The sequence below is a fragment of the Ambystoma mexicanum genome, chromosome 1q (genome assembly GCF_040938575.1).
Source record: "Ambystoma mexicanum isolate Mex_15411 chromosome 1q, UKY_AmexF1_1, whole genome shotgun sequence".
Lineage (NCBI taxonomy): Eukaryota > Metazoa > Chordata > Amphibia > Caudata > Ambystomatidae > Ambystoma > Ambystoma mexicanum.
In genome coordinates this window covers 753,628,926-753,644,719 of record NC_090922.1, presented here as the reverse complement: position 1 = coordinate 753,644,719, position 15,794 = coordinate 753,628,926, and the positions used below count along the sequence as shown (strand labels likewise).

Genomic DNA, 15,794 nt, shown 5'->3' with positions numbered 1-15,794 from the left:
ATATGTGGGATTATCCTACGAATGTCTATAAAAGTGAAGAGGAGTGGGGCACCTCAATATATTACAATTAATTAGTGTTCAGAATATAGATTTTATTGTTTAGCTATCTCAACCAAAAACATTTAATGTTCTTCAAGGGTTCTAGGACCAAGTCAGCTGTTTATTGTTGGAAGCTAGGGGATGTTAAACTGGATGTTATCCAGACTTTGAGGCATGTGGGTTTTGTTCTGCTCAACGATCCACTCTATATGCTAAGCTCGATGAGAAAGGTGTCCAATTTGCGATCCAGAAGCAGCTCATTGCGTGAAAGTATTGTAGGTTCACCTTGCACCCCCCTCTTATTAAATTCTATAAACTTAAAATAATCCCTGCTGTCTCATATGGTTTAGAGGTATGTTCCCTCTTTAAAGATATTGATTTCCATAAATTGGAGGGAAACATCTGGTTTAAGGTGTTACAACTCCCTAATCGTATTCCAGCTGTGATAATAAGATTTGTATTTGGATTGCTTTCTATGCACACTATGGTTATTTGGAAAGCAATTAGTGTGCACAGAAACATACTTATTGGGGTCAGAAACAGCTTATATTACACTCTAATTTCGCTGCTGGGAAAATTGGACGGTGGCTGACTCTTGAGCTTTAAAGACAAGGCTTTGATAGGGTTAAATATGAGCAGTCAGGATCTAGTAACACACCTAGAGAGGGTGAAAAAGAAATGAAATGAGCAAGATTGGATTAAAGCTTGTGACAGCAGGGGTTTCAATACATTGTACTACAATCTAGGTTTAGGGAATAAGAGCTATAGGACAATTCCTTCTCATATTCATACATTTCCAGCGAGCCGTTACTTACGAACTTTTTTGAGACTTAGGTTCAATCTTCTTACACAGATGGGACATTTTGTTTTATAGGAAACAAAGTGCTGAGATGAACTGTAGGTTCTGCTATTCAGATATGGAATCTTTGAAGCACATTTCTACTCACTCAGCCTCATTTTAGGTTTGGTTGTATCTTGGCGGGAACTCTGCCGAGGCGTTTAGTTATAGCTCGTGAAATATGTTGATACCCAAACTATTTTCCAGTGCAATATGCAGTTAGAAAATATATTTGGAGCGCATGGCAAATAAGACAAATACTTTGTAAAACCATGTGTGATGTGCAGTAAGATAACAGTTTTGCTTGCTGAAGATGTAAGGCAATGCATATATAAATCGTATTGGAGAAATGTAGTGTATCCTTACATTGATGCTCCAAGAGCTTTTATTGTTAATGCTCTGTTATGCAACATTATGGTGTGTTATGTTGTAGACACTTTGTAGGCCATTCTTTCAGAGGAAGTCTCAAAAATGTGAAGGAGGGATTGCCTATACTAATCAGAAACAAGTTGCAACGCTTACATATATGGGTTGAACAAGTATACTTAGAAAATATTTCTCAGTGACGTGTTACACCGTGCTTCCGATCCTCTGCAGAATTGAATTCCAGAACTGCAGCCCTGTGCTGATTTTGGGAAAAAGGGTCAGAATAATACTTTCAAACTGAAACTAACGTGGAGGGTAGTACCTTTTAAATCTTGCTTTCCTGAATTCTTGGACTCTGTTATTAGTGTCTTATGAACAACGCATCAATTTGTTATTTTCTCAAGCTCCTTCAAGCACAACCAGTGTAAGAAGGACAGAGCCATGGGTTGTGGTCTCTCCACTTAAACTGCATGCGTAAATAGGCAGTAGTGGTTTCATTCCTCTGTAGGCACGGTTAGCAAAGTCAGCAGGTGACATTACCAGCGTCAGGATAAACTGAACCTGCCAGAGGAACCTAGGATGTGCAAGGACATCTTAGTGTTCGTAAACAGTAAACCAATTCTTTGGATTTTGCTGCCATCTGAGTGGACATAAATAATTGAGTGAGTGATGAAAATGTATAGAGCTCAGCTATCCCAGTCCTAACCACCAAAAGACACCACCTTAAATTCATCAACAATGCATTCCAAAACAAAGCGAACATCTAGAACATGATGCATGATAATCATGTAGTGAAAAGATGCTTCTGTGTTCAAATTACCAAGCATGTCCCAATAACCAATTGTACTTTGTGAAGGTATCTGTCAGGGGCTGGGCTTACCCGTGTATTGATGTGAAAGTTTGTTTCTGTATAAGGCCTGCCTTCAGAGGAAGCCACCATATCCGTTTAACAGGTAACCAACAGGATGTACCCCAAAGAAAAGGGAGAAAAGCCCTCACATGCGGGAGAGGGTACTACCCATGTGTGGCCTCCCAAGCCCTGTCACAGGGATTGCAGCCTTCCGAATCAATCAGGAAGTAAAGATGGCCTTGCATTTAACGGGAGTTGCAAATGCTCTGAACTTCGCATTCTAGTTGGCCTTTTTGTAGGCTGGGGGCTGAAGGATCCAGAATACGTTCATCCTCCACTTCCAGTCAAGGCTTCAATAAGGAGGTGTGAAAGACCGGGCGAAAGTGTATCCAGGCAGAAGGTAAGTGAAGACGGTGGGCCACCGGGCTACCCTGTTTGTCCACAGAGAAGGGACCAAATACTTCACTCTGATTGCAAGGAACCAAATGTTTAGAAAACTGTTTATAGGCTGGCCATGCCAAGTCTGTGTTTCGAGCTGGTGCTTTAGTGCATCAAAGGTCAATGGTTTCTTTTCTTATTTTGTTTGCATTTCCTCCATATTGGATGCTGTGAGTAGCAGAGCTTTATGCATCCGGTGCAGGTTATCTGTTACTGTAAGCAGAGAGTCATCCAAGATGATTTGTGGAGGAATGGAAGCAGGATTGTATGTGAAGATGTGTTGAAAAGGACTTATTTTAACAAAACTCCAAAGGTAACAGGTCATCCCAATTGTTATAGGTAGCAGAGATGAAGCACCACAGGTACTGTTCAAAAACGGATTTAACTGTTTGGATTGTCCATTCATATGTGGGTGATATCCTGAAAAAAACTCTTTCTATCTGGGAGAGTTGACTCAAATGAGACCAAAAACGTGAGGTATATCTTTTCCGGAAGTCCGTGTAACGTAAATATGTCTCTGAGGAGGATCTTTGTCATCTGCCATCTTGGAGTAATAATCTACTGCTACCGTTATGGTGGTTTTGCCATTTAAGGGAGGGAGATCCATGATAAACTCAGTGGAAATGATGGACCAAGGACCTCATGGAACTAGTAAGGGTTGGAGCAATCCATAGATGGAAGGTGAGGCACTTTAGAATGAGCACACGAGGAACAAGACAGCACATTAGCAATGACATCTTTTGATAAGGTAGGCCACAAGAACTTTCTTTCGAGGAGGTTCTTGGTAACTAGCATTGTGTCCTGTGGGTGAGCTGTCATGGGAAAGTTTTAGTGCAATTAACTATAGCTTCTGACTAGGTATCAACAGGCGGTCTTGAAAAAATAGATAGCCTTGATTCGTGGTGATCTTAGAAGCCAGTCATGGCCGCAGGTCATGGCCACGTTTAATGCTCTGTAGCCATATAGGTATGCTCAGTGAGTCATCACCGGCGTCCCACCGGGAATGTCAGAAACATTGTCAAAAGCAATGGATTGTAAGCACAGTGCCTGCATGATATGACCCTTAACACTCTCTGGGAGCCTTTTAGGCAGGGATATTTAACCATGGTCCTACTGATTACACGGGTCCTTCCCAGGCAATGACACTTCCAGGCATGTGCCCCTGCCATCCTTTTAAACACAACATCAGAGACATGGTTGTTGAAATTTGCTCACAAGTCATGCATGCATTCTAGTTAGGTTGCTACAGATTAAGATGGTGCCTAATTGTATAAATAACAGACGCCAAATGTTTATATATTGTAGGAAAGCAAAATGAAAAGGGGGTCATGGGATCAGAGAAAGTGAGTTTAGTACATTCTTTACATTCTTAAAGCAAGTGCAATTTGAATACATCCCTAACACTGTCTACTGAGCAACACATAAAACATTCTGGGGTATGTTGTTAAACTCTTTTGCCCCATAAGAACTGAAATTAAAACTAAACAATGCCTTCAAAATGTTTCATTAAATACTCAAACATGGGCCATAAAATTCCTTCAACAGAATTGAATTGACCATCGTATTGATGAAACACCCTCTCCTGATACACAAACAGTGTGATATTTTCCAAAGATCATTAGAATGTAAGCACAGAGCAGAAGTAATAGTAAATAACATCACACTTCACCATAAGCACCCGCACTCTGGTTTATTTCAGCTAGGATTTGTAAGTAGATTGAGGTGATCCCCACAGCTGCTGGAGTAACCTAATGTGATGTGCAGTTTAGTCATTTGCAAAAACAAGCTGTTTGCTCTGAAAAATCCGCTGAATGTGCTAAACCTATAGCAGCAATTTCTTAGGGGAGCTATTTCAGAATCGCAATTCTAGAATTAATCCCCTTTCTTGATTGTCCTGCTCTGCAGTGTCTGCCTAGAGTCAGCAGAAAGGCCTAATTCTCATCTATGTTTGGCGCTATGACTGCTGTTGTCATGTGCAGGGTAGTAGCTACACAAATACGCCTGAAGAGACATGTTTAGAAGAACGCACCAGTCGGTCCGAAGATGCCTCGAGGCTTGCTTCATGCTCATCAGCGGATGGGAGTGGAGAGCCAGCCCTTGGAATTTTGTTCGAATGGAATCTGTTAATACAAAATCATTATTGCCAACTAATTAAAACAGTGTTTTGCATATTCAAGTCAATCAATCACTTGTTTATTTCGACTGAAACACAATCATAAAATAATGTACATATACAATCACATGAACTATATCATCAGACCATGAAATGTTAAAAATGCATAGCTGAAACCCCATAAAATCAGATAATAATCCCTTTGGGTGCTCATAGCTATATTAAAACGTGACAGTTCATGCTCAATAATGTGTGTTATGGTAGAACAGCATCTTTAATGAATACGTCTCTAGAACCCAGGCTACATCTTTCAGCATAAGGGATTAAAACAAGGCAGGTTTACATTGATAACATCCTTATTTTTTTTAAACTGGTCCCTATGCTTTTCTAATGAATCAATGGGTAGGCTAGGCATAAACAAAAAACGGACTCATAGTTTGCCATGGTATCCAAATCAGTTGGTGAAACAAGGATGCACCTGAAAGACAATCTGCTTTCTATAACCGTTTTTAATGGAGGGCAAACTAAATTGAAACGTTCCTTAATGGATAAACACCATTCTAAATATGGGTAAAACCTGGATGTATATGAAATTACTAGATGGGCTGTATTAGAGGGTTTCAAAAGGGCCACATTGTCTCTTCTATCACTCCATACATCTGTTACGCTCACCTGGTTCCCACAGGGGCGTCGATCTGACCCGGACAGCTGCGGTCTCCTCCAACCTGAAGCGTAGTGCAGAGATGACAGATTGGACTGGCCTGCCTAATCTCATCTGCTTGACCCGTAAAAGTATTCTCCTGCAAGTGGAGAAAGGGATTTAGCCACCCGTGGATTCTAGTAATGGCACCCCACTGTTCTCCCCACTAATCACCTCCGATATTGCCTTTCAGTAATCTCACTTTATGTTTTTGAATGATGAGCTCTCCATCCTGCGTGGAATGCAGGGGCGCATAGATCCCAGTTACTTCACTGGGTCGAAGGCATTGGAAGAGTTCCGGATGAATATTGACTCTGAGGTTCCTGGCGAGAACCCGTAAGTATAAAGTCCAAAGAGTTCAATATGTCCGATGTTCACTCTTGTCCCATTCCCTTCTTGTGTTGCAGCTGGGTCCAAGAGAAGATTGTCTTGTGGCAGCTGATGGCGTTCAGGTAAGAGTCTGTATTACCCAACACTGTCCCGTAAGAGATGCATGTATTTAACTTGTTGTTTTCTCTCTCCTTACAGGTGCGGCGTAAGAAGTTGCGGGATATTAAAGAATAATACCTCCGGTGGTAAATCAGGTAAGTCTATGGTGGTAAAAAAGAGATTGTATTTGTTGGCTCTCTCGGCTCACCTTATATTTCTTTTGTCCCCTAGATGTTGGAGTTCGGCGAAGAAAATGATGGAGGCAGCGTCGAATCGAAAAATGCTGTGAGGACTGGTGAGTATGGCGCGGCGCTGCAGCTGGCGATGCGACGTGTACAGAAATAATGTCCTTTCCAAGTCTGAAGACGTGATGGATCCAGAATCAGGTAAGGAATTAAAATAATGTCCGTGTTCTAACCTTTCCTTCTTCTTTCCTCTTTTTCTAGGAGCTCTGGATTCGAGGCGGGCGTGGCAGAAGACTGGATGCTGACTGCAGGCACGGTGAGCGTTACGCTGCTGGATGCAGAATAACGCGAAGCATGTGCTGCCGTTCGGGCGTGGTTTAAATAGCCTTCAAAGTAGTCCCAGGTAAGACATTCCCCCAGAACCTCCCCCGAGTGAAAAAATATGCCCTGAAGTAAAGTAGTCCCATTCAGTCCTCACGTTGGCTTGACTTCATTGCAGCATGGTCTGCATGAGGTAAGTAATGTACATGAGCCTGGCGCCTATGGCAGCAGAAATGATTTTCTCTATGAGCCTGGCGCCAATGGCACCAGGACTGTACCCAGACAGCCCCTAGCCGGGGCTGCTGGGCTCTTAGTAAGCACCTGCATGCCTGCTACCGGGGCTGATGGGCTTGGTCCGGATGCCCGTTGGTAGGCATCATGACAACCTCCAGTAATAGTACCTCAGCCTTCGCTCAGCTGGATCTTTCAACAAGATCAGGAGGGTCCAAAAAATGACTAACATGTATCGAGGCTCAGAACTTTGTAACATGTATTCACCATTTAATCCTACCCATGCCAAATTTAGCCAATACATCTTTGACTATATTCCTAGATACTGGAGTTTTAGGATTTACCCACATACAAAGCCACATCAAGGCTGTGACTATTGCAAATTGATCTGCAATGAACCCCATATCCAAGTTCTGAGTGTACAGAGAATGTGGGCACCTCCAGCAGAAGGGTCTAATACATTTCTGGAAAATATGTTGTTTAACTGTTGCAGTGAATCCACCAAATCTGTTCTCCAAATCGCTACACCATGAATGCCAATACTGTGTGTCCTTACTTTATAAATTGTTATCATAGCTTCCACTTGCTACAATCCTATGCTCTTAGCAAACCAATGAATTCTCTCAAATGTTTGGGTCATCCTGGTTGCCTGTTACTCAATATGAGAGCTACTATTACCACATGCAGAGAAACGTACCTCAAAATAATCCAAACAGTGGATTCTTTCCAGAGGAGACCCATTTACCATAAAGTCTCTGGATAGCTTGCAGGCTTTACCCATTACCATTACTGAATATTGATTTTTAATTTCATATTAGTCATAAAGCAAACGTAAGAGTCCTGCAGAAGCAATATGTCATTAGGTTTTTGTCCAAGAAGCACAACGTCATCTGCATAAACCAACAAGGGAAATCTCCTACAATCAATGTGTGGGACATTTGTTGTTGCTTACACCAGGATGGATTGTAAGGCTTTGGTGTATAAATTAAATACATTTGGTACTAAGACACATCCCTGATGATGGCCACTATATGTATGGAAGACGAATGCACACCATCCACCTGAACCGTATCTGATGACACATCCACTTTTTAATGTAACATTACTATTTGCCTTAAGAACCCCTGCGTGATGCCCAATTCAGGGGGATCGTCCAGAGCAATGCTCTATCAAATAACTCAAATGTTGCAGAGAGATTAATAAAGGTCAAATAAAAAATACTCACCTTATTTGTAATATAAATGGAGGTGATCAGCATACAATTCAGAGAATGATTTATTGTCCCCAGACCTACCCTAATTCCGAAATGAGTATCCCCCATGATGCCAGATGAAGTTACCCAATGCAATAAATGTATTCAGAGAATATGTTCCAGGATCTTAAAAGAGTGATTGGGTGATACGATTCGGGTTTGGATGTTGCCCACTTCTTATGGATTGGAACAATAATACCCCAAAGGCAGTGAGGGATCATACGAATTAGAAAAGAGAAAACACAACTGGTGTTATTCATTTGTTGTCATCCCTCTTCCTCGCCATCAAACTGTAGGAAACAAATATTACATATTTATAAACAGTCCCAAGCAGGTAGTCGGTAGGATCCTACTCTTCATTCAGACCATGTATTATCTTCGACTAATGAAGGGCAATCTAAGTATGTATGGTAATCCACGTCACTGTCCAGCATATCTCACACCATAAAAAGAAAATCTTCATTATGTTCAGGACACTTCAATCACCAGGGTGGACTTACCCTGAACATAAAACAACAACGGCCCATGTCCCAGTACCAAGTCAGAATGTTGACATGTGTAACCCACCTACTTAATGAATATGCAGAGTGTGTCATTTTCTTAGGCAAGGGGGCTGCAACCTGTGGCTCTCCATTTTTATTGGACTTCAACTCCCATGATCCCTCATCATTGATTATACTGGCTATGGTTGATATCAGTCGTAGTCCAAACCATCTGGAGACTCCAGCCTTGAACCCATGACAGAAACGAATACAAGGGGGCTCTGGCAGCTAATAAAAGTAAGACCTAAGAGTATGTATACAGCAATTCTATGATTTAATTTAATTAATTTAATGTGTGTGTGTGTGTGCATGTGAATTCTCATATTTATATTGGATTTCTTTTTACTATTGTCAATTTTTTAATATGTAAATGTATTTGTGATACTGTGTTTTAGTTATTTAGTTGCTGTTGTGGTTTGATGGAATATCAATTGATGGTTTGATGGAATATCATTTGCAGAGGAAAGCAGAGAATTAAGTAGGTTGAGGAGAAAGCAATACTGACACTGCATCTGTGACTACTGGTAAGAGTATTGACAATCCCTCTCTGTGTTTAGTTGCTGAAGATACGTAGTATGTGTCTCATAGTTAGGGGCATAGAGAGGCTGCATCATAGTGAATGACAATCAGTGTTGATGTGGCATCAAATTCCTTATAGACAGAGGTCCGGGGCTGATGTGACATGTGTAAAGGTGAATTTCCAAAACTCTGCCCCAGGCAGAAGGATTTTGGGAGGCCACCCAATTTATGGTAAACAGGAAAGACGCTTAGATATAGTCAAAAGCAAATCAAGGTTGGTGAACAAGCAGTAAAGGCTTAGTATCCGGAAAAGTGTGAACGTGGTCTTGGGCTAAAATGAATCCACACAGAGCAACACTTAATAATTCAAGTTAGACAGTGAGTATATGAACACACCGTTATTTATTAGGCTTTTATGTACGCACAAAGCATATAACAATCACAGATAGTATTATCAAACAAACCAATATATAAAATTTATACACATTCACCATGGAAATACAACTGTATATGAATTAAATGCCAATGCAATACAGATGAGTGGTCAGATGCTAGGAAAATAGGTAGAATAGTTTGAAGAAGCACAGAGCCAGTTCCCTCTATCATATGAAGTTCATCCCTAAGATGTATGGGGCCTTGTGCCTAAAAGTCATAGGTTCACAGCTATGGTTTCCTGAGAAAAGTATTTCAGAAATTATCCAGTGGGCTATGGTGGTGCTTAGAAAGTTCATCAAAGTAAGATGAGTATTTATGACAGATAAGGAGATAAGTACTCCTCTCTATCCTAATCTCAAGATAGGTGCTAGGCAACAATCATTGGAACTGGTTCAGGGATCAGATGACAGGTAGCAGGGAATTAGGGACAAGGTTTGTACACCCAACCTTACCCTTTGGAGGACTGGGGAACAAAAAGAGGTATGTTAATTTACACCCTTGTCTCTTCCAGGTGACACTGGAGGTCTTCCGGATTTCACTGGGGACATAGTCTTATGTCTTTGTTTTTGGGTGATGGAAGGCCAGAGGTAAAGGGTGCAGATGTGACTTTTCAGGTTGAGAACTGGTTGCGGTGCTCACCAGATGGTTCCAGTCAGATTCTAGAAGAATACCCCAAATTAAGAAATATGCAGACATCTGTGGTGCAGACACTTCAGAACACCTCACGAGAGTGCAGAAATATTATTCCAGTGGCGGTCACCACGTTCAGGCGGCTACAGGCAATCTCCCGGAAGTTAAAACAGAAACAGCCCCAGCACAGCATCCTCTGTGACGAGATGGCTGAAATATCAGGGACTGGTGACTTGTGGCGTATTCTGAAGATCTGGCAAGTACCAATGCTCTGCTTGGGACGACAATGGCTGCAGCCAGGTAGCCAGAAAGGGAACTGGGCAGTCCAGCAGGTTGTCTAGGGACACTTCTGAAGGCTTCCAAGTCATGGAACCTTGAGCAGGGGATGAGAATGGTTCTTCCTACTGATCTAAGTGTCGTAACACCAACAGGATTCTTCTGTTCTGAGATCAGGCAGAGCAGCAGTCCAATCACTGAAGTCAATGCTGGCCAGCTGCAGGAGTTGTTCTTGGATCATCAGTGGGCTGCTCTTGTTCACAGAAGTTCTGGCTATATCTGTCAAATAGCTGCATAAAACCTCTTTTCATCCAAGATTCAAGCTGGGCAAAAGCCCAAAGCCCAGCAATGGTAAGGATGTACAACATTCAAGCAGAACAGGGTTGTCCAATCCTAAACAACCAATGGTCATCACATCCATCCAGTAATAGACCTTTGGGAGCCAGTGTGTGTGGACTGGGTCCAGGCAGTCCAATCACCCCCCTCTGCCTCACAAACACAATGCCCACTTGCCCAAGAAAGCAGAAACATTCCCCAGGAAAAGGGTTACCATAAATGTTATTTCCTAATTTGAGAAGACAGGAAAAAGGCCAAATAACAAGAGAAAGTCTCATGGCACAGCTATATAAGGATGCACACATCTTCAGTAGCCATTTGCGATAAATGCAAAAGTGTACGAGAAACATATAACATACACAGCAAAAACCACACCGCTGCTACCAGCTTGTCTTAAGCACATTGCAAAGTAACCAAAAAGTGATTAGGTAAAACGTTATAAGGATACACAGTATCCTAACTGCACTTCATTGAAAGGTTATGTGTGCAAATGTAAAAGAGGTCTCACATTGCTGACATTCTTAGAGACTAGTCAGTTTCCCCAGAAGAATGACCTAAACAGGCAAGGGAATTAAATCAGGAGGTTTTACTGACCTTCAAAAGTCTGGATAAGATTAAAAAACAAACAGAAATACTGGGATCCCTAGGAACCTATGGGACGGGAATGCAAGAACAGCATCTTCCCCAACAACATGGAACCTTTAACTGCTCAATTGCTTTGCTAAGCAGCACCCCCTTGGGATAATAGGCTGACTAGAAAAAGGACTTAACTGCCGGAGTGCTAGAGAGAAATGTGATCTGTGTAATCTGAGAAGCTGACGTAGAGTAACGTAATTTCAGAACATAGTCTGCAGGATTATAGAACACTGATTAGGCTTGTCTGTGAAGCTAAATGGTGAGCTCAAAAGTGGTTGGGGTCTGTGCTGGAATGCATATGATGCACTATGGTGCTAGAAACCTGCAGAGCTGCAGGGCTTGGAACATTAACATCTGGCATGCAATAGATCATGCATGGTGCAGTGATGATACTTAGAGGCTCAGAGGAACATGCTCGTTCCAACAAGGTAAGCAACAGATGCACTGGCCTATCTCTGTTGACACGTGGGGCTGTTGAGACGTGGGAGTTCTGAGGCTGAAAGAATCATCCCCTCTTAATATGAATGTGCACTTTTTGTCATGGGCCTGGGAGGGGGTGGGTGGACCACAAGTACTGTTATTAAGTCACAGGAATATTCATGAAAACAGCGAATGACTGACAATGTCAGGTTAGAATCATGCCAAATCCTGAGTGAATACATATTCTGAAGGAATGAAACAGCATACCAAACTATGTTGTATATTACACTAATCCAAAAGCCCACAGATACTAAAGGAATATTTTCGTCAAATTAGCTTATTCAACAACACTTTGAGCCCATTTCACAAATACTTAATGTTTAGCCTGAAAAGTGCAATAGTTCCAAAGGTCCAGCTACAATTGTCCACTAATAGTGAGTCACAAATAATCAAGTATGGCACAAGCAAGTTGCACGTGTCGAACTTGTGGCTCACAAATGGACGAGACTCTTAGAAAAATGGCATAGGTTCAGGGAAACCAATAAAAACATGAGGACTGAAAGTGTTTAAAAAAATAAATGTCACCTTTTAAAATTAAAGTTATATCAAACTTTGCGGAAAGTCACCAAAATGGAAACTGATCCAGAAGATGTATATGTGTTTTAAATCTGACTTACGCTAGGTTGGAAAAGAGGCAAAGTGCTACAGGAACATGTTTATATGTTTTCATTGGTGTATTGGGTCACCCTATGCTGAGAGTCTCCTTTGTAGTGCATGGCAGAAGCCTATACTTCATAGATAGCCATTTTGCATAATGCAAAGTGAATACACCTCGAAATACACCTCCCTCTAACACAATCATCCACTGATAACATATCTTTCATTGCGGCTAGTTGCAAAGAGCCCTTTATACTGTTGTCGCGTCTAGTGACATTTGCACAAGGTGCAATTTGAGTATTTGTTCTGGCTGCAAATGAATTTGAGAGCATGCAAATATTTTGTTAAACAAGGAGTTGAACTTCAGTGCGGAGTTTGACAGTTCTGCTAAATACTTTTCTTGTAAAATAAACAATAGAATACCAGGTATTTAAAGCAATTCTAGACTAATGAATTGAATTCATGTATTTGATTTCAGAACACTTTAGGAAGCCTGAAGAACTGCCCTAAATGATGACATTTTAAGCAATTTGACATGTCCCTAATGAATACCTATGAAATTAGGTGAAAACGATTCTTAGCGTAACAGTATGGTTGCACTACAAGAAACAAAACAGAAATTCCCCAATGATGCTTTGTGAAGCAACCATAACCACTATGCCACCACCATTGTAAACCAAGCAAAACTCAGCCTCCGATCTTACAGTGTACAAGTGTCTCTGAGTAGAGGCCATCCTTATTCTGCTCCATCTCGGTCAAGACTAGACAATTTAAAGTGATGCATTTTGGGAGAGAAAGAAGAAATAATCTAAGAGCTGGCAAAACCAACTGTATTGTTTTGCCAACAGGCATTTACCATGGGGCAAACATCATTAACCTGCTCTGGGCCACTAATGGCCAGGGACTACTGTCATTTGCCATGTAATCCATGGTATGCCCTCTAGCTGGTATCACATGGCACATGCAATTGCATGAATTGCTACCATTTACCAGGCATGCCATCACAAGCACATAATTTGCCATTCTTGCCATTCAAAGTCAGGTGCTCTCACCTTAGAAATCTGAATGGACCCGGGAATGCTCATATGCATCATTATGTGCACTTGCTGATGTAGGATGGCTGTATATTGGGTGGGGGAAGCCAGCCAATCAGGTGGCTGGGAACACAGTGTTGAACCGCTGATGCCACCCTGTGTTCCAGCCTGCTGATGGCTGGTTCCCTTCACCGCCATCTTCCCCTAACCCTCCTGCCTCTTTTTTTTGTAAACTCTTCCCACCCCCCACTCACCTTATTTCGGCTGTGATGGCACTCGCTGCTGCAGCCGCTTCTTCTTCCTGGCACCAGCTGGCCACCATGGAAATGGAAGAGGGGCACTGTACAGAGCCCTGCCATTCCTTTCTCATGGTGGCCATCTTTATAAAGGATATTCCTTCTTTCATGGTATGCGCACCGCGTGGTAGGGAGAATTCTCAAGAATGGCTAATTTCCCTTACCTACTGGGTCCCTCAGCAGCTTTGCTGGATTTCTAGGATTTATTTTTTTCACCTGGTAAGAGTGTGAGCCTTTTTTTCCCACTCTTACATCTGTTTTGCTGTGTGTGTTTAACATGTTTGTGTTCATAGACTGTGTAGCCTCACCTACTTATAGGCATCATGTTTTTACTGTGTGTTACACAGCACGTTCAGTGAAGTGACACAGGATTGTCTTTTAGGCTTCCCAACTCAGACTTCATTTTCTGGGACTGACTACTGTCTACCAGAACTTGTAAATTTGCCACTAACTTTATTTAGTCTCTTTAAATCCACAGACCTTGTACACACTATCTTACATAGAGTACTGGAAAGGGTTAATACTTATCCCTTTTTGTCTGTTTCTCTTGGAGCATTGTTTCGCTCACTTTTCATCAAGACTTGGCTGGTGGCAGTGGTAACTACCATATTTTTCCTACCACGGTTATCTTAAATAACCTTGGTATTGTTTTAGGCTATCTTGGTAGCCTCGAACTTGAACCCGCTAGACTATGTAGGATTTTATACGGTTCGGGATGGGTTTATTCGCTATTTCTTTTTGAAAATGTCTTTCTCGTGTTTTATTCCGCGCAGGTTTGGTTCCTTTGTTTACCGTCTTTTTACGGGCTTCTACACAGAAGCCCTCCTTAGGTGCCTGAAAGTCTGGGTAGGCAGGATGTGAGGGAGGGGTTTTAGGACCCCTGCAATGGGTTCCCTTGGTAACCTAAGTCGCACTCCTGTTTGTTTGGCTAGGTGACTGTCCCGCCAGGACAGCCACCCTGCTGCGTGACTGACAGCCAGGCTGTGTGAATGGGGGAAAACCACATAAAAAGCAGGCCTCTAGGTCTGGAAAGGCAGAGTCGCCATTGGAACGAAAGAACCGATGAGAAGCTGACAGAAGAGGACCTCTACAACGACTGAACAGCTTGGTGAAGCCCTGCTGCAGGTCCGAATATTCAAGCTCCAATGACAGAGAAGATCTACCAGGAATCCTCTTCCCTTGAGCTGGTGGGACCAACCAGTTCAACCAAACTGCACGCCAGGACTCCCATCTCTGGTCGAATTTGCTGTACAGAGCTACAGTGAACCGGATAGCCAGGAAGGTCGGACCCTGCTTGGGTTTTAAGGAGCGCACCTTTTATTTGTTGGTTTGCTCTGCTGCTGGTTTCTTCCCTGGGAAGTGCAGGACCCCTCAGTCTTCCTACTTCATGTCAGTCTGACAGTCGCTTCAGGAACCGTGAGCCTGCAGGAACTGCCAGGAACATCTGCCTCAGCTACAGCTTCTTCTCCATTTAAAGGTACTGTGCAAATCCAGTTGTTCGTTTTGTCCAGCCATGGTGAAGGTGTGTGAAATCTTTTGCCAATCCGAAGGCTTGTCCTTCTCTACTCTTTAAACTAACTTTTCTGCTGACCAACTTCATCTGGAACTCTTTGCAAAGACTTATCCGCAAACTACCCTGAACTGTGTGATCTTGAGCAAAAGACTTTTGTCCTATTGACTTTGGCCCTAAGCCTTTTTGATTTGATTCCATCCCTGTAGTTCCTCTTTATAGATTGCCCTGCTTACTTACCTGTTGGTGCTGCTCAATTTTTACCTAACTTTGTCTTTCCCTCCCTTTTTAAATTACTGGAGTACCATGTTGCTCTGACTTTATTTTGAATTAACTTGTCCAGGATCTATTGGGAGTGGTGTGGTGTATTAAGAGTGTGATTTTTCAACTGATTTACTTTAGTGAAAAGTTTTACAACTGATGTGTAAATAAATGTATATTCTTTTACTCAGAAACCTTGAGTCAGTGTTTGTTTGAATCACAGTAATTGCTGTCCTTTGTGTAACTATTGATACTGCTCCCTTGCTCTTGAGAGAAGCCTGGCTGCTCAGCCATCATTACCACTTTACTGTGTAATACAGGCTTGTACCAAAGGTGAATTTGTAGTGTCACTTGTAGTCTTAATTGTGTGTGGTGTTCCCAAAGGGTACTGCATATAATTCTGCCTAACACCGCGTCCCGTTAAATGAAGGAAAATCCTTTTTTTTTTCGCACCCCGGGTTACCGCTTTGGCAACCCGGG

At 42.2% G+C, this 15,794-nt stretch overlaps 1 protein-coding gene across 1 annotated transcript in view; it reads right to left on the bottom strand.

Moving 5' to 3' along the window:
• Positions 1-15,794, bottom strand: part of RGS18 (regulator of G protein signaling 18) — a 726,926-nt gene that overhangs the window by 645,233 nt on the left and 65,899 nt on the right. Inside the window, exon 2 of the mRNA XM_069641341.1 lies at positions 4,561-4,651. Within this exon, the coding sequence (XP_069497442.1) occupies positions 4,561-4,651 (91 nt within the window). The remainder of the gene's footprint in view (positions 1-4,560; positions 4,652-15,794) is intronic.